Source organism: Anomaloglossus baeobatrachus, chromosome 11 (assembly GCF_048569485.1).
Source record: "Anomaloglossus baeobatrachus isolate aAnoBae1 chromosome 11, aAnoBae1.hap1, whole genome shotgun sequence".
Taxonomy (NCBI): domain Eukaryota; kingdom Metazoa; phylum Chordata; class Amphibia; order Anura; family Aromobatidae; genus Anomaloglossus; species Anomaloglossus baeobatrachus.
Window position 1 is genome coordinate 156,943,103 of NC_134363.1, and position 22,143 is coordinate 156,965,245.

The window sequence follows — 22,143 nt, forward strand, 5'->3', positions numbered from 1 at the left end:
GTTGTCCTTGGTGGGATTTGAACCCAGGACCCCAGTGCTACAAGACTGCAATGCTAACCACTGAGCAACCGTGCCACCCGTGATTGGCATCAGTATGTCTCCCACTGGCATGATGCCCACTGAGGACATGGTTGATGTGGGAAGAGACAGATACACGGACTCTTTAGTACCTTTATCTACAGTGGCAGATTTGCCAAAGCTGCTTGCAATGAGATTCCCTGTTAACCCCAGGATTTGGTACGCGCCTCCATAGATATCCTTCACCAGCATGTCCACGTTTGTGTGCTGCCCTTTGGCCGCCAGCTGCAGCAATTCATCAAACTTCTGAAGAAGACAAAAAAATAATAGAAGTTACTAACTAAATAGGGAGGTTTATACACAGATAATACTACAAGGCTGAGCCTACTACAAAAGGGCAATAATATTCATATTATTCCAGGAGGAGTAACAGAGGGACGTCATAAGAAAAAATGTTCAAGAATTCTTATTTTATAGGAATGCATGCATGCCAGGAGGAGAGGTGGAAAACCCCTTTAAGTGTCCTTTTTCAATATCCAAAATCACATTTAAGAAACGGAGATAAGTGGAAATAAATATAGTTCCTGACCTTTGTCTTTGTAAGCAAAGCGCCGAGCCCCCAGAACGTCCCGCCGCCTATAGAGCTCCCACCGATGCGCTCAAACTTGTCTTCAGTCTCTACCTGCCAAAATATACAAGGGGTGGCACAAAAAGCGAACAAACGGTTATATATGGAGCAAGTCGGGTCATGTATGAAGAGGTCGAGTAATCAGCAGGAACGCACGGAGGAGTCATCCGGAATAATAAGACATACGCATAAGATGAAGATAAAAAAAAAAATAAGCTGTAAGGTCAACAGGAGGCCAGGCTCACAGCTGCCCCCTAGTGATCTGTCATTCATGAAATATGCCAATATGCCATCATTGACTTGAGCAAGAAAACAGCATTAGTGGGGTTATCCATTTTTGGAAACTTGTTTATTTTCACTTAAATGCATGTATTTGGAGATAAAAATCTTTTTTGCAACTTTGGTTAGAAAATATAATATAATATAATATATATATAGAGATATATATATATCTATATATAGATATATATATATATAGATATATATATAGAGATATATATATATATATATATATATATATATATATATATATATATATATATATATATATATATATATATATATATATATATATATATATATATATATATAGAGAGAGAGAGAGAGAGAGAGAGAGAGAGAGAGAGAGAGAGAGAGAGAGAGAGAGAGATATATATATATATATATATATATATATATATCTATCCATGTGGCTTTTACAGGCTCTTCAGTTCCCTGCACATTTATTTTATTTGGTCTTAAAATCAGCTGAGAAAAGCTCAGTCATAGTGAGCTCCCTGATTGATTCTCAGATAACTCATTCTGCAGCCAGAATAGACAGTGCAACACAGACTATAAAAGGCAAAACGGTGCCCAATGATTAATGCAACCAAACAATTTTTTAGCTCACAGTACATGTATTATTTCTCAAGTTTGAAAGCTACCCCCCGTTATTGGGATATGAGAACGTTCCCTATTGATCCCAAAAACTAGAGAAAAGAAACGTCTGTGTGAATAAGCAGAGGTTTAAGATGCACACAGGCTCATCGGAGCTCTGTAGATTGTCGGCAGTTCCCGTTAAAATTAAGAAAGCAGATTAGCGCATGATTGACCTTCACTTTATCCACACGGGGTTGTTCAGAGCCCCATATTTCAGGATTGGTGGGGACATCAGCGATTAGAAAGTGCTTTCCTATCCCATGGGGGTAACTTTCAAAATCTGAGAAGAAGGGAATTTTGTTTACTTACCGTAAATTCCTTTTCTTCTAGCTCCAATTGGGAGACCCAGACAGTGGGTGTATAGCTACTGCCCTCTGGAGGCCGCACAAAGAACTACACTTAAAAGTGTAAGGCCCCTCCCCTTCTGGCTATACACCCTCCCGTAGGAGTACAGATTCCTCAGTTTTAGTACCAAAGCAAGAAGGAGGAAAGCCAATAACAGTTTCAAAAACAAATTCAATCCGATAACATGATCGGAGAACTTAAGAAACAACATGAACAACATGTGCACCCGAAAAACGAAACCCTAAGAACAAATAGGGCGGGTGCTGGGTCTCCCAATTGGAGCTAGAAGAAAAGGAATTTACGGTAAGTAAACAAAATTCCCTTCTTCTTTTTCGCTCCTAATTGGGAGACCCAGACAGTGGGACGTCCAAAAGCAGTCCCTGGGTGGGTAAAAAGATACCACATGAATGGGCTGTCAGACAGCCTCTTCCTACAGGTGGGCCACCGCCGCCTGAAGGACCTGTCTACCTAGGCTGGCATCTGCCGAAGCGTAGGTATGCACTTGATAGTGTTTGGTAAACGTGTGCAGACTCGACCAGGTAGCCGCCTGGCACACTTGCTGAGCCGTAGCCTGATGCCGCAATGCCCAGGACGCACCCACGGCTCTGGTAGAATGGGCCTTCAGTCCAGATGGAATCGGAAGCCCAGCAGAACGGTATGTGTGAAGAATTGGTTCCTTGATCCACCGCGCCAGGGTGGATTTGGAAGCTTGCGATCCCTTATGCTGACCAGCGACTAGGACAAAGAGCGCATCAGAACGGCGTAGAGCCGCCGTGCGAGAAATGTAAATCCTGAGTGCTCTCACCAGGTCCAACAGATGTAAACCCTTTTCAAATTGGTGAACTGGATGCGGACACAAAGATGGTAAAGTGATATCCTGATTGAGATGAAAGGAAGAAACCACCTTGGGAGAAAACTCTGGAATTGGACGCAGTACTACCTTGTCTTGGTGAAACACCAGGAAGGGAGATTTGCAAGATAACGCCGCTAGCTCGGACACTCTTCGAAGAGACGTGACCGCCACAAGAAAAACTACCTTTTGTGAAAGCCGAGAAAGGGGAACCTCTTTCAAAGGCTCGAAAGGCGGCTTCTGGAGAGCAATGAGAACCTTGTTCAGATCCCAGGGTTCCAATGGCCGTCTGTAAGGAGGAACGATATGACAAACTCCTTGGAGAAAAGTGCGTACTTTAGAAAGCTGTGCCAAGCGCTTCTGAAAGAATACGGATAGCGCGGAGACTTGACCCTTAAGAGAGCTAAGCGACAAGCCTTTTTCCAACCCAGACTGCAGGAAGGAAAGAAAAGTTGGCAATGCAAATGGCCAGGGAGAAAACCCTTGAGCCACGCACCACGCTAAGAATATCTTCCACGTTCTGTGATAGATCTTAGCTGAGGATGGTTTTCTAGCCTGTCTCATTGTGGCAACAACTTCATGAGATAAACCTGAGGCCGCTAGGATCCAGGACTCAATGGCCACACAGTCAGGTTCAGGGCCGCAGAATTCAGATGGAAAAACGGCCCTTGAGACAGCAAATCTGGACGGTCTGGTAGTGTCCACGGTTGGCCTACCGTGAGATGCCACAGATCCGGGTACCACGACCTTCTTGGCCAATCTGGAGCGACGAGTATGGCTCGATGGCAGTCGGACCTGATTTTCCGGAGAACTCTGGGTAACAATGCTAGAGGTGGGAACACATAGGGGAGTCGGAATTGCGACCAATCCTGAACCAAGGCGGATGCCGCCAGTGCTCGGTGATCGTGAGACCGTGCCATGAAAACTGGGACCTTGTTGTTGTGTCGTGACGCCATCAGATCGACGTCCGGCGTCCCCCAGCGGCAACAGATCTGCTGAAACACGTCCGGGTGAAGGGACCATTCTCCTGCGTCCATGCCCTGGCGACTGAGAAAGTCTGCTTCCCAGTTTTCCACGCCTGGGATGTGAACTGCGGATATGGTGGACGCTCTGCTTTCCACCCACGTCAAAATCCGTTGGACTTCTTGAAAGGCTTGGCGACTGCGTGTTCCCCCTTGGTGGTTGATGTACGCCACCGCCGTGGAATTGTCCGACTGAATCCGAATCTGTTTGCCTTCCAGCCATTGTTGGAAGGCTCGCAGGGCAAGATAGATTGCTCTGATTTCCAGAACATTGATCTGCAGGGTGGACTCTTCCAGAGTCCACATCCCCTGAGCCCTTTGGTGGAGATACACCGCTCCCCACCCTGATAGGCTCGCATCCGTCGTGACCACTGCCCAGGACGGGGGAAGGAACGACTTTCCCTGTGACAATGAGGTGGGGAGAAGCCACCAACGCAGAGAGTCCTTGGCAGTCTGAGAGAGGAAGACAGTCCTGTCGAGGGACGTCGATTTCCCATCCCATTGGCGTAGAATGTCCCATTGTAGAGGGCGCAGATGAAACTGCGCGAACGGGACTGCCTCCATTGCTGCTACCATCTTTCCTAGGAAATGCATGAGGCGCCTCAGTGAGTGCGACTGGCTCTGAAGGAGAGATTGCACTCCAGTCCGCAGCGAGCACTGCTTGTCCAGTGGAAGCATCACTATCGCTGAGAGAGTATGAAACTCCATGCCAAGATAAGTCAGAGATTGGGTCGGGGTTAGATGAGACTTTGGAAAGTTGATAATCCACCCGAAACTCTGGAGAGTGTCTAGTGCCACTTTCAGACTGTGTTGGCATGCCTCTTGAGAGGGTGCCTTTATAAGCAGGTCGTCTAGATACGGGATGACCGAGTGACCCTGCGAGTGCAGTACAGCTACTACTGCTGCCATGACCTTGGTGAAGACCCGGGGGGCTGTTGCCAGACCGAAAGGTAACGCTACGAACTGCAGGTGTTCGTCGTGTATGACGAAGCGTAGGAAACGCTGATGCTCTGGTGCGATCGGCACGTGGAGATACGCATCTTTGATATCTATTGATGCTAGAAAATCTCCTTGAGACATTGAGGCTATGACGGAGCGTAGGGATTCCATCCGGAACCTCCTGACCTTTACGTGTCTGTTGAGCAACTTTAGATCCAGGACGGGCCGAGACGATCCGTCCTTTTTTGGGACCACAAACAGATTGGAGTAAAAACCGTGACCTTGTTCCTGAAGAGGGACGGAGGTCACCACTCCTTCCGCTTTTAGAGCGGCCACCGCCTGCAACAGAGCATCGGCTCGGTCTGGTGGGGGAGAAGTTCTGAAGAAACGAGTTGGCGGACGAGAACTGAACTCTATCCTGTACCCGTGAGACAGAATATCCCTCACCCAACGGTCTTTGACGTGTGACAGCCAGATGTCGCCAAAGTGGGAAAGCCTCCCACCGACCGCGGGTGTGGGAATCGGAGACCTCAAGTCAGGAGGACGCCGTTTTGGCAACGGTTCCTCCGGCTGCCCTTTTTGGGCGTGACTGAGACCTCCAAGAATCTGAGCGTCTCTGGTCCTTTTGAGTCTTTTTTGACGATGCGAATTGGGACCTGCCCGGTCCTCGAAAGGACCGAAAACCAGACTGACCCTTCCTCTGTTGGGGTCTGTTTTGTCTGTGTTGCGGTAAGGATGAGTCCTTACCCTTGGAGTGTTTGATGATTTCATCCAAACGCTCTCCAAACAATCGGTCACGAGAAAAAGGCAAATTGGTTAAGCACTTCTTGGAATGAGAATCTGCTTTCCAATGTCTCAACCACAGGGCCCTACGCAAAACTACGGAGTTGGCTGACGCCACTGCCGTGCGGCTTGTAGCGTCAAGAACAGCATTAATCGCGTACGACGCGAATGCCGCCATTTGCGAGGTCAATGGTGCTACCTGCGGGGCAAATGCACGTGTGACGGAGTCAACTCGCGCAAGCCCGGCTGAGATAGCTTGGAGTGCCCATACGGCTGCAAAAGAAGGCGCTAATGACGCTCCAATCGCTTCATAGATGGATTTCAGCCAGAGCTCCATCTGCCTGTCAGTGGCATCTTTAAGTGCCGCTCCATCTTCAACTGCAACCAAGGATCTAGCTGCAAGCCTGGAAATTGGAGGATCCACTTTTGGACACTGGGTCCAACCCTTGACCACCTCAGGGGGAAAAGGATAGCGTGTATCTTTAAGCCGTTTAGGAAAACGCCTTTCAGGATAAGCGTGGGGTTTCTGGATTGCGTCTCTAAAGTCAGCGTGGTCCAGAAAAGTGCTTAAAGTACGCCTAGGGTATCTGAAATGGATTTTCTCGTGCTGCGAAGCTGACTCCTCCACAAGAGGAGCTGGTGGGGAAATATTTAACATCTTATTGATGTTAAATATAAGATCATTAACTATGGCGTCACCATCTGGTGTATCTAGATTGAGAGCGGTTCCAGGATCAGAATCCTGATCAGTTACGTCCGCCTCATCACCCATAGATTCATCTCGCTGGGATCCTGACCATTGAGATGAATGTGAAGGCCCGTCATAGCGAGCCCGCTTAGGCTGCCCGGGGCCATCGTCCGAGTCAGAGTCTTCACCCTGAGGTGTATATGCCCGTCCCGGAGCTTGGAGCTGAGGGGGACCAGGGGGCAATGATTGCACAGTGTCCGTGGCCTGAAGTACAGGCCTAGCTCGCAATGTGTCAAGAATTTGTGACATAGTGAGAGACATTCTGTCAGCAAAAGCTGCAAACTCAGTGCCTGTCACCTGGACAGCATTCACAGGTGGTACACCCTGGGTCACGTCCAGCAGAGGCCCCGGCTGTGCAAGCGCCGCAGGGGCCGAGCACTGCACACAATGGGGGTCCGTGGAGCCTGCCGGTAGAAAAGTCCCACATGCGGTGCAGGAAGCATATAATGTCTGTGCTTTGGCACCCTTGCGTTTTGCGGACGACATGCTGCTGGCTCTCTGAATGTGAGAGAGTCTATAGCCAAAGGGCGACCAGCGCTATGTAATACCAAGTATTTGTAGCAACAAAATACTAAGAATACTACTGGCACAAGAGGGGTGAGCCCTGAGGGCTGCTTACCACCCGCTGAATAGCGGGTAAGAGGCGAAGAATTCCTTGTCTGGGTCTCCCCGGCTCCCCTCTGCAGCTCAGCGTGTCAGCAGGAATGGCTGCCGGCGTCTGTGGAGAGGGGCGGTCCGTGGGAGTTCCCAAACAAAAGTGCGGGAAACAGTGTCCCCTCTGTGCCGATTGTGAGGGCTGGAGTATGTAAAAACGACTCCAGCCCTCAGCGCTGATGCACTGGCCAGCGTCCCGCCCCTCTCCTGACTGGCAGGTCTGGGGGCGGGAACGAACGGGAGCAGGCCGCAAAAGCCGGGGACTCGAGTTATCAGCGCGGCCGCCGTAAAAGCGCGGGCCGCGCTGAAGTCCCCGGCGCACCACAAGTGCCATCCGCGCCGCAGTCCCAGCGGCCGGCATGACCGATCTCTAGATGTGGCCAGCGTCCCGCCCCTCTCCTGACTGGCAGGTCCGGGGGCGGGAACGAACGGAAGCAGGCCGCAAAAGCCGGGGACTCGAGTTATCAGCGCGGCCGCCGTAAAAGCGCGGGCCGCGCTGAAGTCCCCGGCGCACCACAAGTGCCAGCCGCACCGCAGTCCCAGCGGCCGGCGCGACCGATTCCAGGAAGTGTGCCTGCTTCAGCTAAGCTGAATGAGGCCATGGCACAAGCGCCGTAGCGCTGATGTCCCCCGGCGCACTACAACACCCAGCATGCTGCGGTGTGAGCGCCTGCACGGGGACACAGAGTACCTTGAGGATGCAGGGCCATGTCCCTGATGTACTCCGCTCCATCCAGCATCTTGTCCAGGGGCTGTAGATGGAGCCCGGTCTCAGTGCCTGGAGACCAGTAAATCCCACTTCACCCAGAGCCCTGTAAAAAGGGATGGGGAAGGAATCAGCATGTGGGCTCCTGCCGCCGTACCCGCAATGGGTACCTCAACCTTACAAACACCTCCGACATACAGTGGGGTGAGAAGGGAGCATGCTGGGGACACTATATGTGTCCTCTTTTCTTCCATCCGACATAGTCAGCAGCTGCTGCTGACTAAAAACAATGGAGCTATGCGTGCGTGTCTGACCTCCTTGCGCACAAAGCTAAAACTGAGGAATCTGTACTCCTACGGGAGGGTGTATAGCCAGAAGGGGAGGGGCCTTACACTTTTAAGTGTAGTTCTTTGTGCGGCCTCCAGAGGGCAGTAGCTATACACCCACTGTCTGGGTCTCCCAATTAGGAGCGAAAAAGAAATCCACTTTAAGAAGTAAAAACAGAAAAAAAAAAAAAAAAAAAAAACACAACACAGACTGCAAAACGTAAAACCCCTTTAAAAAGGGAACCCATCGTCAGGTTTGTTCCCTATAAGCTGTGGCTAACACCAGTGAGCTCATATATACTCTTAGTAGTCCAGAATACTGTATATAAGAGCCCAGGCTGCTGTGTATAATGTAAAAAAAAACAAAAAAAAAAAAACAAAAACAAAACACTAAGTTACTTAGGGGAGCAGTCTACTCCAATGGGTGTTGCTGCTCTCCGGTCCAGCGCTTCCTCCATACTGTGCGGTTTCTGTCCTCCTGCCCAGCCCCGTGTGTATTATGATGTGTCCTGCATCATCCATACAAAGGCATCCATTGTGGTCCTGCGCATGCGCATTTTGAGTGGCCCGGCTGTGGACAGATCAAAGTACTGTAGTGGGCATGCGTGGGAGGTTTTTGACCTTTTCTTGTGCCTGCGCATTACAATACTTTGCCTTGCCATCAGATCAAAGTGCGTATGCCCAGGAGCACAATGACGCATCATCCACATGGTGCCGAGCAGGAAGAGAGGAGGCGCCGGACCAAGGAGCGACACCTATTAGACAGGACCGCCCCCTAGGGGAGTATAAGAAATGTGTTTTTACATTATACAGCATCCTGGGCTCTTATATACAGTACTAGAAGGTGGCCCGATTCTACGCATCGGGTATTCTAGAATTTACGTATTGTGTAGTTCATGTATGATTTTTGTTATAATAAATTATATATATATATATATATATATATATATATATATATATATATATATAATGTTGTTGTCTGTAGTTACCAAGTGTTTGTGTAGGGCGCTGTACATGTTCTGGGTGTGGCGGGGGGTGAGAGCGGTGTTGTATGTGTGTTGCGTTGTTTGTGGAGCGCTGTGTGTGTGTGTGTTGCGCGGTTTGTGTGGGTGTGGTGTGTTTTGGGGGGGAGGTATGTTTTGTGCAATGTGTGTGTTGTGCGGTATGTGCGTATATTTATGTATGCCGCGGTGTTTGTGTGTTGGGTGTTGTGTGTGTGCGGCGTTGTCTGTGTGTCTGTGTATGGCGGTGTTTGTGGTTCCCAGTGTGTGTGGTGTGTTGTGTGTGTGTGTGTGTGTTGGGGGGAGGTGTGCACCTCCCATCGTGCTCTATCCCCCATGCTGCGCACCCCCCATCGTGCCCCATCCCCCATGCTGCGCACCCCCCATCGTGCCCCATCCCCCATGCTGCGCACCCCCCATCGTGCTCCATCCCCCATGCTGCCCACCACCCATCGTGCGCCATCCCCTATGCTGCACATTCCCCATCGTGCTCCATCCCCGATGCTGCGCACCCCCCATCGTGCTCCATCCCCCATGCTGCGCACTCCCTATCGTGCTCCATCCCCCATGCTGCGCACTCCCCATGCTGCGCACCCCCCATCGTGCTACATCCCCCATGCTGCGCACCCCATCGTGCTCCATCCCCCATGCTATAATAGTTCTCCTATTATACTCAGAGAGGAGTATAATAGGAGGACTATAATAGGAGGAGTAGTCCTGGGGGTAGAGGAGGATAATGCCGGCTCCCTGCACATGTGTACCGGGAGCCGGTGTACACTGGTAACTATGATACACATCGGGTAACTAAGGGACCTTAGTTACCAGATGTGTATAATGGTTACCAGCGTTCACCGGCTCCGTCACGATCCCAGCATCGCAAGGTTATATCTGGCGCTGCTGGGATCGTGACGGAGCCGGTGTACACTGGTAACTATGATACACATCGGGTAACCAAGGGACCTTAGTTACCCGATGTGTATAATGGTTACCAGCGTTCACCGGCTCCGTCACGATCCCAGCAGCGCAAGGTTATGTCTGGCGATGCGTGCGGAGGGCCGGGGCGAGTGGCCAATCCATGCGGAGGGCGGGGCCAGGCCGAGGCGAGCGACCAATCCGTGGGGGGGCGGAGCCGAGGCGAGCGGCCAATCCGTGCGGGGGGGGCGGGGCCATGGCGAGCCCAGCGGCCAATCAGCTTTGTGTCACCGTAAGGACACAATTTTGGAGCAAGACAGACAGACAGACAGACAGACAGACAGACAGACAGACAGACAGACAGACAGACAGACAGACAGACAGACAGACAGACAGACAGACAGACAGAGGCAATTATATATATAGATTCTGGAATGCTGTCTATAAGAGGTCACTGGTGGTGGCTGCACCTCATAAGAGAAAATACTGGTGACAACCTATTTTGATAGCAAAAACCAAACTTACCTTAACTATAGATACTCCGGAGCCTATATTCACTAGTAAATAGGGGAATATATTGGGGTGAGTGGTCTGGAATCGAAACTCCGGATCTGCGTGCTTCATGTACACAAATGCCTCATGAGGAATATTCTTCAGCACAAAGTTGCAGCCCTTTATCAGACAGGTCATCTCATCCTCCTTGTCAACTCTAGGAGAGAAAAAAAAAAAAAAAAAAGAAGGATTTTTGTGTACTCACCGTAAAATCTTTCTCTGAGTCTTCATACAAAAATTGGTGAAAAGCTGCATGCCATATAGATGCTCCTATATGGTTATGGACAGAGCCCCGCCAGCTGAACGCCCCCAGACGCGGCTCATCCTGGAGGAACACTTACTTTAGGCCCAATTTCTTTTCGATCAGGTCTTTGAATTTGTAGGCTCCCCCGCCGGTGGCCTTTATTACTTTGGTCTCCGTATTCACCAGGTGATCCTTGATGAAGTCCAGGCAGGTTTCTATATACGCGTTCTCAAATTTGATGAAATGCAGTCGGGCCGTGATCTCTTCTTGCTCCGAAATTTCATATAATAACGCTCGGTCCGCATCCTAAAAAGGGAAAATAAAATGCAGAAAACAGATTATACACGATTGATCGTTTACAGTCATCCAAGGTGGAAGAACCTAAGACGTGAAGACACTTTAGTAAAAGGAGTATCCCCAAAACAGAAAGTTATACCCTACCCTATGGATAACACAGATTGGTGGAGGTCTGACCATAAAGATTCCCAATGATTCCAAGAATGGAGCAGATCTGCACGTTTGATGTCTGCTCCGTTCATTGACTACAGGACTGATGAGACTAATGGTGGAAACAGAATCAAACATTTATCATCTGTACCAGTCATCGCCAACCTGTGGTTTCCAGCTGTTGAGAAACTACAACTCTCGGCATGCTGGGAGTTGTAGTTTTGCCAACAGCATGACAGCAAGGACTCTGGAGCCCCCTGTAAATTAATTAGTGGTGGTCCCAGACAGAATACATTTAAGCTGGGTTCACACATAGCGACGTCGCTGTTACGTCACCATTTTCTGTGACGTAGCAGCGACCTTGTAAGTCGCTGTTATGATCGCTGCTTAGCTGTCAAACACAGCGACGCAGCAGCGATCATAACGACACGCGTCGCTGTTCTACATGTGCAGAGAGCAGGGAGCCGCGCACACTGCTTAGCGCTGGCTCCCTGCACTCCTAGCTACAGTACACATCGGGTTAATTACCCGATGTGTACTGCAGCCACATGTGCAGAGAGCAGGGAGCCGGCACTGGCAGCGAGAGCGGCGGACGGTGGTAACGAAGGTAAATATCGGGTAACCAGGGAAAGGTCTTCCCTTGGTTACCCAATGTTTACCTTGGTTACAGCTTACCGCAGCTCCCAGACGCCGGCTCCTGCTCCCTGCTCGCTTCAGTTCGTCGCTCTCTCGCTGTCACACACAGCGATCTGTGAGTCACAGCGGGAGAGCGACGACCAAAAAATGAAGCAGGACATTCAGAAACGAGCGGCGACCTCACAGCAGGGGCTAGCTCATCGCTGGATGTCACACACAGCGACAGCGACGGAACGTCGCTGCTACGTCACAGAAAATTGTGACGTATCAGCGACGTCGTTGTCGTCGTCGCTGTGTGTGACACCACCCTTATCAACTGTCTCCATTTGTGTAAATAAATAAAAAAAAAAAATCCACTTGAGTGTATTTGCTCAGAATTTTGTGACAGCTTTAATTTACTAATGGAAGCCACAACGAGAAGCGGTTCCGGATCCACTGTACAACGGATGGTAATTAGAGATGGTGCGACTCAATTCCACTGGACACGACCGTAATCAGTGACTGATGGAAGAAGCGCCTCCTGCCGGCATCTGCAGCTCTTCTTTTGATTAGACAGCCTGGCAGATGTCACATGTACGTACATTATACTGCGCCAGGCCAACTAATCAAAGTTGCGGATGGCGGCAGGTAGGTGGAAGTTCTCCCGTTCCTGTCCAAAAGTCACACATGACTCCAGTGGCCAATGTGTTGGGTGCACCAACTATAATCCTAATAGCCTCCAAAGGAAGCAGGAGGACTTTCAATGGGGTCCACTGGGGGTCTTTTTTTGGTAATTTTTAAGAAGGAGGAGCAGATGCTAGTCCTCCAGTTGGGCTAACAGAATTCCTGAAGAGGCACGAATATGAACACAACCAAAATCAACCCAAACCAACGATTGTGAACAAAGGAGCCACAGCAAAAACTGCACCACAGTCTGATAATAAGCATATATTATATACAAATACACACACACACACACACACACACACACACACACACACACACACACATACATACATCTCTGGCAAAAATGAAGAGACCACTGCACATTTTCATACAAAATCAGCTTCTCTACATGGGTGACAACCATTATCCATTCCAGTGTCAGTTGAATTCCAACCAGAGTACAGACCGGCAGAGGGCGAAAGCGACTCTCCACTGACCGGGGTGACCGTCATCTTATTTAAATGTCACTCAGCAACCACAGGATGACATCAAGTCACCTACAAAAGGAATGGCAAATGGCAGCTGGGGTGAAGTGCACGGCAAGAACAGTTCGTAACAGGCTCCTAGAGGCAGGGCTCAAGTCATGTAAAGCTAGAAAAAAGGCTTTCATCAATGAGAAGCAAAAGGAGAGTCAGGCTGAAGTTTGCCAAAGACCATAAGGGTTGGACCATAGAGGACTGGAGTAAGGTAATCTGCTCTGATGAGTCTAAATTTCAGCTTTGCCCAATACCTGGTCGTGTAATGGATAGACGGAGACCTGGAGAGGCATACAATCCACAGTGTCTTGCACCCACTGTGAAATTTGGTGGAGGATCGGTGATGATCTGGTCATACTTCAGCAAGGCTGGAATTGGGCAGATTAAACTTTGCAAAGGACGTATGAATCAAGCCGCATACAAGGTTATCCTGGAAAAACAGTTGCTTCCTTCTGCTCAGGCAATGTTCCCAACTCTGAGGACTGGTTTTTCCAGCAGGACAATGCTCCATACCACACAGCTAGGTAAATCAATGTGTGGATGAAGGACCACCACATCAAAACTCTGTCATGGCCAGCACAATCTCCAGACCTGGACCCCACTGAAAACCTCTAGAATGTAATCAAGAGGAAGCTGGATAGTCACAAGCAAGCAAACAAAGAAGAACTGTTTACATTTTAGCACCAGGAGTGGCATAAGGTCACCCAAAAGCAGTGTGAAAGACTGGAGGAAAGCAGCCAAGACACATGAAAGCTGGGATTAAACAGCATGGTTATCCCACAAAATATTGATTTCTGAATCTTCCTGAGGTAAAACATTCTTAGTATTGTTGTGTCTAAATGATTATGACCTTGTTTTCTTTGCATTATTTCAGGTGTGAAAGCGCTGTGCATTGTTATTTTGACCATTTCTCATTTTCAGAAAATAAATACTAAATTTACTGCTTGGAAATTGTTGTCAGTAGTTTGTAGAATAAAAGAACAATTCACATTTTACTTAAAAATATATCTATAAAGAGAAAAATCATTAAAACTGAAAATTTGGAAGTCGTCTCTTAATTGTTGCCGGAGCGGTGTGTATACCGTATTTTTATTTATTATTATTTTTTTTTTTAAATATCTATATTTATTAAGAAAAAAAAATGCTTTTTTGCATTAGCCATTGATGACACTTTTACTTTCTGTTCTATGCCGAAGACATTTCCGCACTCATTATCACCATAGGAAGAATTATAATGACTGGTGCATCTACAGTCAGGGCCGGCGCCAGCACCCGGCAAACCCGGTCAAATGCCGGGGCCCTGAGCTACCGGGGGGCCCACTCGCGGTGGCAGGAGTGGCCAGGGGAGCCCGGTGGCCGCGCTGTCACCGCCCCCTCCCCCCGCCGAGGATCGCGCTTTCAATTGTATAGGCATCGCAGGTGCCGATACAATTGAGAGCAATGATGAGAGAGTGAGCGGTGCGCTGCCTCTCTTTCTCACCGCTGTAACTGTCGGCGTTCTGACAGCTCTGCAGCAGAGCGCGGTGACGTCCGCACTGCGCGCCTGCTGAGAGGTCAGAGCGAGCGACAGCAATGGACGCGCCGAGGAGACCGGATCAGCGGGGGAACGAGGAGAAGTGAGTATTAATCACTGTTTACTACATTAGGGTGCCTACTGCTCTCTGGCTCTGCACTGTGCTGTATACCGGCTGTGCTATATTATATATCACAGCCTGTATATAGCACAGTGCAGAGCCAGATAGCAATAGGTAGCCTCATGTAGCATACAGCTTGTATATAGCCTATATACAAGCTGTATGCTACATAAGGGTGCCTATTGCAATCTGGCTCTGCACTGTGCTATATACAGGCTGTGCTATATACAAGCTGTATACTACATGAGGGTGCCTAATGCTATCTGGCTCTGCACTGTGCTATATACAGGCTGTGCTATATACAAGCTGTATGCTACATGAGGGTGCCTATTACTATCTGGCTCTGCACTGTGCTGTCTGGGTCTGCATTGTACTATATAGGGCTGTGTACTACATGAGGATACCTAATGCTATCTGGCTCTGCACTGTGGTATATAGGGGCTGTATACTACATGAGGGTGCCTAATGCTATCTGACTCTGCAGTGTGGTATATGTGGGCTGTATACTACATGAGGATGCCTAATGCTATCTGGGTCTGCATTGTGCTATATGGGGGCTGCATAGTGCATATGGGGGCTACATTATACTATATGGCGGACAATGGGGGCTTCATAACACAATATGGGGCTGCATACTACTATACCCCTCATAGCTGTATGTTCCCCCCACCCAGGTACTGTATACCCCCTCAGAGCAGTATGTTCCCTGCACCCAGGTGCTGTATACCCCCTCAGAGCTGTATGTTCCCTCCACCCAGGTGCTGTATACCCCCTCAGAGCTATATGTCCAGCAACCCCAGTCCTGTATACCCCCAAGAGCTGTATGTCCCCCACCACCCCAGAGCTGTATACCCACAGAGCTGCATGTCACCCCCCACCTCACCGCTGTTTGTCCCCCCACCTCAGAGTCACTGCCCTCCTCTAGAGCTGTATGCCCCTTTCCTCAGTAATATGCATGTCCCCAGCCTCTCTTGTAATGTATACACAGCAGTGTTAGTGTGTTCTATGTGCGGCCATGTCTGTTAGGCAAGCCGGGAGGTGAATGAGGCTGTTGCCGGCTTCCCAATATTATAAATATATACACAGGATAAATATATAAAAATTGTGTGTGTGTGTGTGTGTGTGTGTGTGTGTGTGTCTCTATGTATGTCAGTGTATATGATTGTGTATAGATTTATGTCTATTTATGTGTTTTTGTGAATTTATCTTTAAATAATAAATAAGTATGTGTACGTATGCCCTGTGTGTGTATGTATCTGTGCATGTCTATGTGTGGATGGGGCCCACTGAGACTTTCGCCCAGGGCCCACAAAAACCTGGAGCCGGCCCTGTCTACAGTAGCAATAGATCCACCAATCACCATACAGTGTCACAGCTCCCCTGCCCCTTCTTCCTTCAAAATGACCTTTGCACACGCTCATTAGACACTTCACTACAAGAGTTAAGGGAGGAGTCTGTCAACTGCTGCTGCTAATGTACATGTAAATCAATGTGGAATTCCTGCAAGAATAGTATGTAGCAGTCTAGAAAAGCCCCAGCGGACGGAGAAAATTGAAGATTTTTTTTTTAAAAAAAAAAAAAAAAAGCCACAGTCAAGGAAGTGTTTTACCTCAAAGCAAAAATATGTCAATCCCGTACTATAATGTCTGTATTCTCCAATGTGTCCTCTGCGGCCCAGGAGCTGTGGTATGATCAGACTATGTTCCCTGTAAGGTCAGACACTGCCATTACACAGTACACAGCAGGGGGACATATATAAGATTATCTCAGCACAGGAACGTTATTTTTAAACAAATACAATTGTGGAAATTATTATTATTCCAAGACCTATTGATTAAAATCAACTTTGTGGGAAAACCACTTTAAAAGCCCACGAACCACCCGGATTTTCCTATGTAACCTAAAGCCAGTGCTATACTGGCTCTATCATGCTAATTCTATACATACCTATAGTTGTCAGCTAGGATGTATAGGTTTTGAAACACAAGCAAGTAAAGTTTGTAAAATGAGCAGCTTTTGAGTGGCAGCAGCTGATAGCTGGGGGGTATTCATAGTGATTCCCGCCCCCCTTCCTGTCCATCCATCCCCCCATCTCTTATTTACGCTAATCCTATTATAGAAGCGTTTTACTAAGTGGCTAGAAGGACCTGTACTATTGTCATACCCATGTGACCAGAAGTGGCAGGGCCCTAGCAAACATAGCTGATACCAGGAAGCAACATTTTCTGTTAACTGAGGCCCCACCCCTTCTGGTCACATGGGTATGACATCAGCACAGGTCCTTCTAGTCACTTAGTAAAGCAATTCTATAATAGAATTAGCATAAATAACGGGGGGAGAGGATGGAAAGACAGGCAGGGGGGCGGGAATCACTATGAATACCCCCCAGCTATCAGCTGATCGGCAGCTGCTGTCAATCATAAAGCTGCTCATTTTACAAACTTTACTTGCTTGTGTTTCTAAAACATTACATCCTAGCTGATAACTAAAGGTATGTATAGAATCAGCCTGATAGTGCCAGTATAGCACTGGCTTTAGGTTATATAGGACAATCCTGGTGATTGGTGCGCTTTAAAAGAAGTAATAAAACAAAAAATAAAAATTAAATTTATTGCAAGATTAAAAAAGGAATAGAAATCATTACCTTCCCAGTGTGGTCGAATGACCGGACTTTGGCTACCTTGTGCTGTACTGTAGAATAATAGGCCAACTTTGCTAGTGATCCACCTGGGAAAGAAAAAGCAAGCAAATAAAGATCACAGCAGCTTCAGTCAATGGCATTTTGTTGTGTTTGTTTTTTTACCTAAATTTGTATTTATTTACTCACTTGTGTAGCGCTATTAATTCCACAGCTTGAAAGAAATGATCATCACTGTCCCCTTTGGGGCTCACAATCTAAATTCCCCATCCGTCTTTGGAGTGTGGGAGGAAACCAGAGGAAATACACAAAAACACGGGGAGAACATACAAACTCCTTGCACGGAAAACCCCCATTTATGTTGCACAGGAGTTTAAGTAGACTGAAACGCGTGTCATTGGCAAAGGAACATCAAGAAATAATGTGATGGCCCTTCCTCAGGCTCTATCCTGTTCGTGCCAGATACTGCAATCATGGTCCGGTCTGGTAATAGAAGACTCTGGTGGATATTTGGTGAGAGGTGGCACTGTCGAAGGAGTCTCCACCCTCAACTCGCTATTGAAGCAGCTTTTCCTAGGCTACAAACAGCACCATGCGCCCCATTTGGCGCCATCTCAGTGCTGAAATGTTGTGTAAGGTTCTGTTCACACTTGCCTTATCCAGGATCAGGTTTTCTTTGGATATAGGGTCATACATGTGGAAAAATACTGCGTCAACACATTTCAGGACTAGAGTGCATGTGACTGCTGCAGCCAATCACTGATCAGCATTTTCTAGACCAGCGTCATTGCTGAGGCCAGTAATTGGCTGCAGCGATCAACATGAAATCACCACTGCAGCCCATCAAAGCCTGGGCCAGTGCCTGAGAGGCCGTACTAGACCTGCGCCTGGGGATGGTGGGCATTTCCGTGTTTGATATTTTTATCAGTAGCAACCCTATATAACCCCTTTAAAGGGAGCCTGTCACCACTTTTTTGGCGTATAAGCTACAGCCACCACCACAGGGCTCTTATATACAGCATTCTAACATGCTGTATATAAGAGCCCAGGCCGGGGGTATAACGTAAAAACACTTTATAATACTCACCTACTAGTCGCTGCGGTGGGCCTTATGGGCGTCTCCGTTCTCTGGTGCCGGCGCCTCCTCTTTCGGCCATCTTCGTCCTCTTTCTGAAACCTGCGTGCATGACGTGGCTACGTCATACACACTCGCCGGTCCTGCGCAGGCGCACTACAATACTTTGATCTGCCTTGCTCAGAACCTGAATGCCGGCGAGTGTGGATGACGTAGGACCCGTCATGCACCGCGGCTAGAGAAGAAGGACAAAGATTGACAAAAGAGGAGGCGCCGGCACCGGACAACGGAGACGCCTATAAGGCCCACCGCACGACCATTAGGTAGGTATTATGCAGTGTTTTTTAGGTTATACCCCCGGCCTGGGCTCTTATATATAGCATGTTAGAATGCTGTATATAAGAGCCCGGTGGTGGTGGCCACAGCTTATAGCCAAAAAAGTGGTGACAGGTTCCCTTTAAGCAAATGTGAACTGACCCCATGGGAAGGATGTGCCAAAAATACAACATATACCCCCTATCCACAAACTAATGAAAATGTGGTCCCAAAGTCCCCTGTGTGCATGGAGCGGTAGTGAGCATGTGCGACCACTGCGCCATGCATTGTCCACAGGAGCGGTGGTCGCACATGCTCACTACTGCACCATTCACACAGGGGATTTTGGACAACCCCCATTTAAAGGGGGTTGTCATTAGCCGGTCAACTAGTAATTTTTTTTTTTGTCACCTATACCATGGATAGGCAATAAATGTTTTCTATAATTAGATTTACTGACCTTGTCAATTTAGTGGTTGCATCAGGGAAAAAGAACTATTCATATAAAGTGGAGCAAACATCCAAGCACATAATAAGCCAGGATATTTGTCATTTCATTCACCCCTGGCCCAAATCCCTGGACTGTGTCTTTCTACACGAGAAATATTTCTTTTTTAACTGAGCAAACAAAGGTCATCGTCCGTATCGGGGGTTCAGTCGCGTCACCATAGACTGGTGCAGACAGTGGAGCCGGCGGGATGAGGTGGACACACACACACACAACGCCGGTCGTGACATTGCTCAGACGTCGCGGCGGCTGCTGCCATTGTTGACCTCTCTGCCTTTAGGCTGCAAAAGTGAAGATCAAGTCAACGCGACAAGTGTGCAACTGTGACAGTAACTGATGTGACAGAAGACGCCTTACTGGGGGTTGTCTCGTGAAATTGCAAATATACGGTAAGCAACTTTGTAGTTCACCCCTTGGTAAAAAAAAACAAAACAAAACAAAAAAAAAAAAAAACACACTACATTTTCAATAACAGGATTTCTTCATTTTTAGCTGGTTGTCTAGGTTACCGGCCACCACTGCAGTCTATCAGTGGTGACCAGTCTCTCCGCAGAAAAGAGCGCGGCGCTTGGACGCTCTTCGCTTTACAGGCTGCAAGCACAGATCAGCGGATCGATTTGTGGGACTCCGGTCTGTAATCTCTGGCTGCTCATAGGAGGCTTACCTTCTAAAGATCACCGGCGTGGCTTTTGATTGACGGCACAATGTCATCTGTTTGTCATGCCATAATGATGATGTGACAAAAACAAAAGGTGGGGAATACCAAAAAGTCAGATTCGCTGATACAGAGCACTGACCTGACCGATGGAGCAGAGTCCTGCAAATCGATCTGCCCATCTCTACCTGCAAGCGTTGCTTTGAAGCTGGATAGAGCGAAGCGGTCAGCTTTAGTGCCGCTCTGCTCCTCCGATGCTGCAGAGGTGAATACGTCTCTGCTACCTGCATCGGAGGGCGTACAATTTTGGATTAGTGGGTCAGTCATACCGCCAAACCAAAACAGTCAATCAGGAAGCCGGAAAGCAGGGGGGGGAGTAGTGCGCTCCTGAAGAGAAGAAAACAATAATAACCGTTTAAGACTGGTGCACATTGGCGCAACAGAAGCACGAGTACCACCCCAAAGTCTATGATTTCATATGGAGACCCCAGTCATGAACTGTCAACACTAGGTACGGGGGAAGTACCAAGCGAACGACGAAAGGGAAGGGGAAGATGGTCTCCCCTGACCAAACCTACTGCTGGTCCCTGGGATCCCTCACCACCCTAAATAGCTTTAGCACCTATGCGCAGAGCTGAATACCTGACCTTAAGTATCCTTAGTGATGGGCCCTAAATACAGAATGGATGGGATGAGCTCTTCATCAACCCCACTAAACACTATAGAAGACACAAGGGGGAGAGACAGTGCATGAAGTACTTATCCACACATGACTTGGGTAGAAGTTCAGAAATGATACCACAGAGGAGTACAAGCCGCCTGCTTGCAACCAAGGTTTGAATTAACTGAAAATATCACCAGCACCAGTCCATGGAAGGAAGGGGTATTTAAGCACCAAGAGAATGCTGAAGATCAGCAGCTGGGTAAATGGCGAGCTCCTGCTGGGTCCAAAAGGGAGAGATCAATCCAGCAGGAAAGCTACCTATACCAATGTATACTGACAGCAAGAACAATGGAAAGTAAGGAAGTATTCTGCACAGCTAAATGCTGTGACCTTCTATGGCCAGAAACCACATAAATGTCATCCGTAACATGGACCCTACAGACATAGCTATTATGAGTATAAGTTACAGTATGGGACGTCCCCAAACCTCTTGGAACGCAGTGGGGAGACAGATTTTGCATCAGAGAATTGAAAGCATTAATCCCAGTTCGGGATCCTCCTGAGTTTGATTGCAGGGAGGCGAAACCCCCAGATCAGATACAGTCCATGCCAGCATTGTTGTACAGCTGGTCAAAAACCTGCAGTCACAATGCTGTAATATGGGGCATCTTTGTAGTATTAGAAGTGCAGGAGTGTTGAAATGGTGATCTGCACTCTCAGGGCAGCGCTTTCAAGCTTCATAGAGAAGAGCTTGTGAGTGCTGCACATGTCCAGCCACCGTAACTAGAAAGATCCTTTTGGCCAAAGTCAGGGAGGGAGAAAAAAAAACAAAAAAAAAAAAAACAAAACACACAACTTGGGAAGATTGAGGCCAAATTTTAAATAGATTGTAAAATCACTAGTATTTACAGGCACTTTGCTAATGTGTAAATCTCAAAATATGGCAAAAATCCCATTTATAGAGCAAACACTAAACTTCCCAAAATGTAAATCACCACATTGCAGCAGAGAATGCTGGGATATTTCAGCTCTGAAGTTTGCCAAATTGCAAGTTATCTCTGAAACAGACTAAGGACTGCGGGAGGGGGTGGAGCCTAGCGGGGAAGTGTCGGGCTCCCTGAACACGTAGCCAGGGTAAATATCGGGTAACTAAGCAAAGCACTTTGCTTGGTTACCCAATATTTACCTTGGTTACCAGCATACACCGCTTATCGCTGGCTCCTTGCACACGTTGTCAGGGTAAATATCGGGTAACTAAGCAAAGCGCATTGCTTAGTAACCCAATGTGTACCCTGGTTACGTAGGCAGGGAGCCAGAGAGCATGCGCAGCGAAATCCTAAGGATTCCGCTGCTCAAAAAACGTTACATTCTGCGTTCTTTCCGCCCTGCGGAAGCAACACAGCATCGGCAAGCGGAAGCAACGCAGGTCCATCAGTCGCAATCAGTCGTCCAATACAAGTCTATGGGAAGCAGCGGAATCCGTTAACGGATTCCACTGTTTTCCAAAACGGCGGATTGCGACTGAAGGAAAAAAACGCAAGTGTTAAAGTAGCCTAAAGTGAATGAGATTTCTGTAGTCTCCTTCACTTGTTGCTTATATGTCCTTTATTTCTTTATCGTTCCTTTGGGAGACCCAGACCATGGGTGTTTAGCTTCTGCCTCCGGAGGACACACAAAGTACTACACTTAAAAGTGTAGCTCCTCCCTCTGAGCTTATACACCCCCTGGTAGCCAGTCCTAGCCA

General features: G+C 48.1%; 1 protein-coding gene across 1 annotated transcript in view; it reads right to left on the reverse strand.

Moving 5' to 3' along the window:
• PANK4 (pantothenate kinase 4 (inactive)) overlaps positions 1-22,143 on the reverse strand; it is an 89,357-nt gene that overhangs the window by 54,055 nt on the left and 13,159 nt on the right. The window contains 5 exon segments of the mRNA XM_075327676.1: positions 171-324; positions 608-700; positions 10,376-10,559; positions 10,744-10,952; positions 17,189-17,271. Of these exon segments, the coding sequence (XP_075183791.1) occupies positions 171-324; positions 608-700; positions 10,376-10,559; positions 10,744-10,952; positions 17,189-17,271 (723 nt within the window).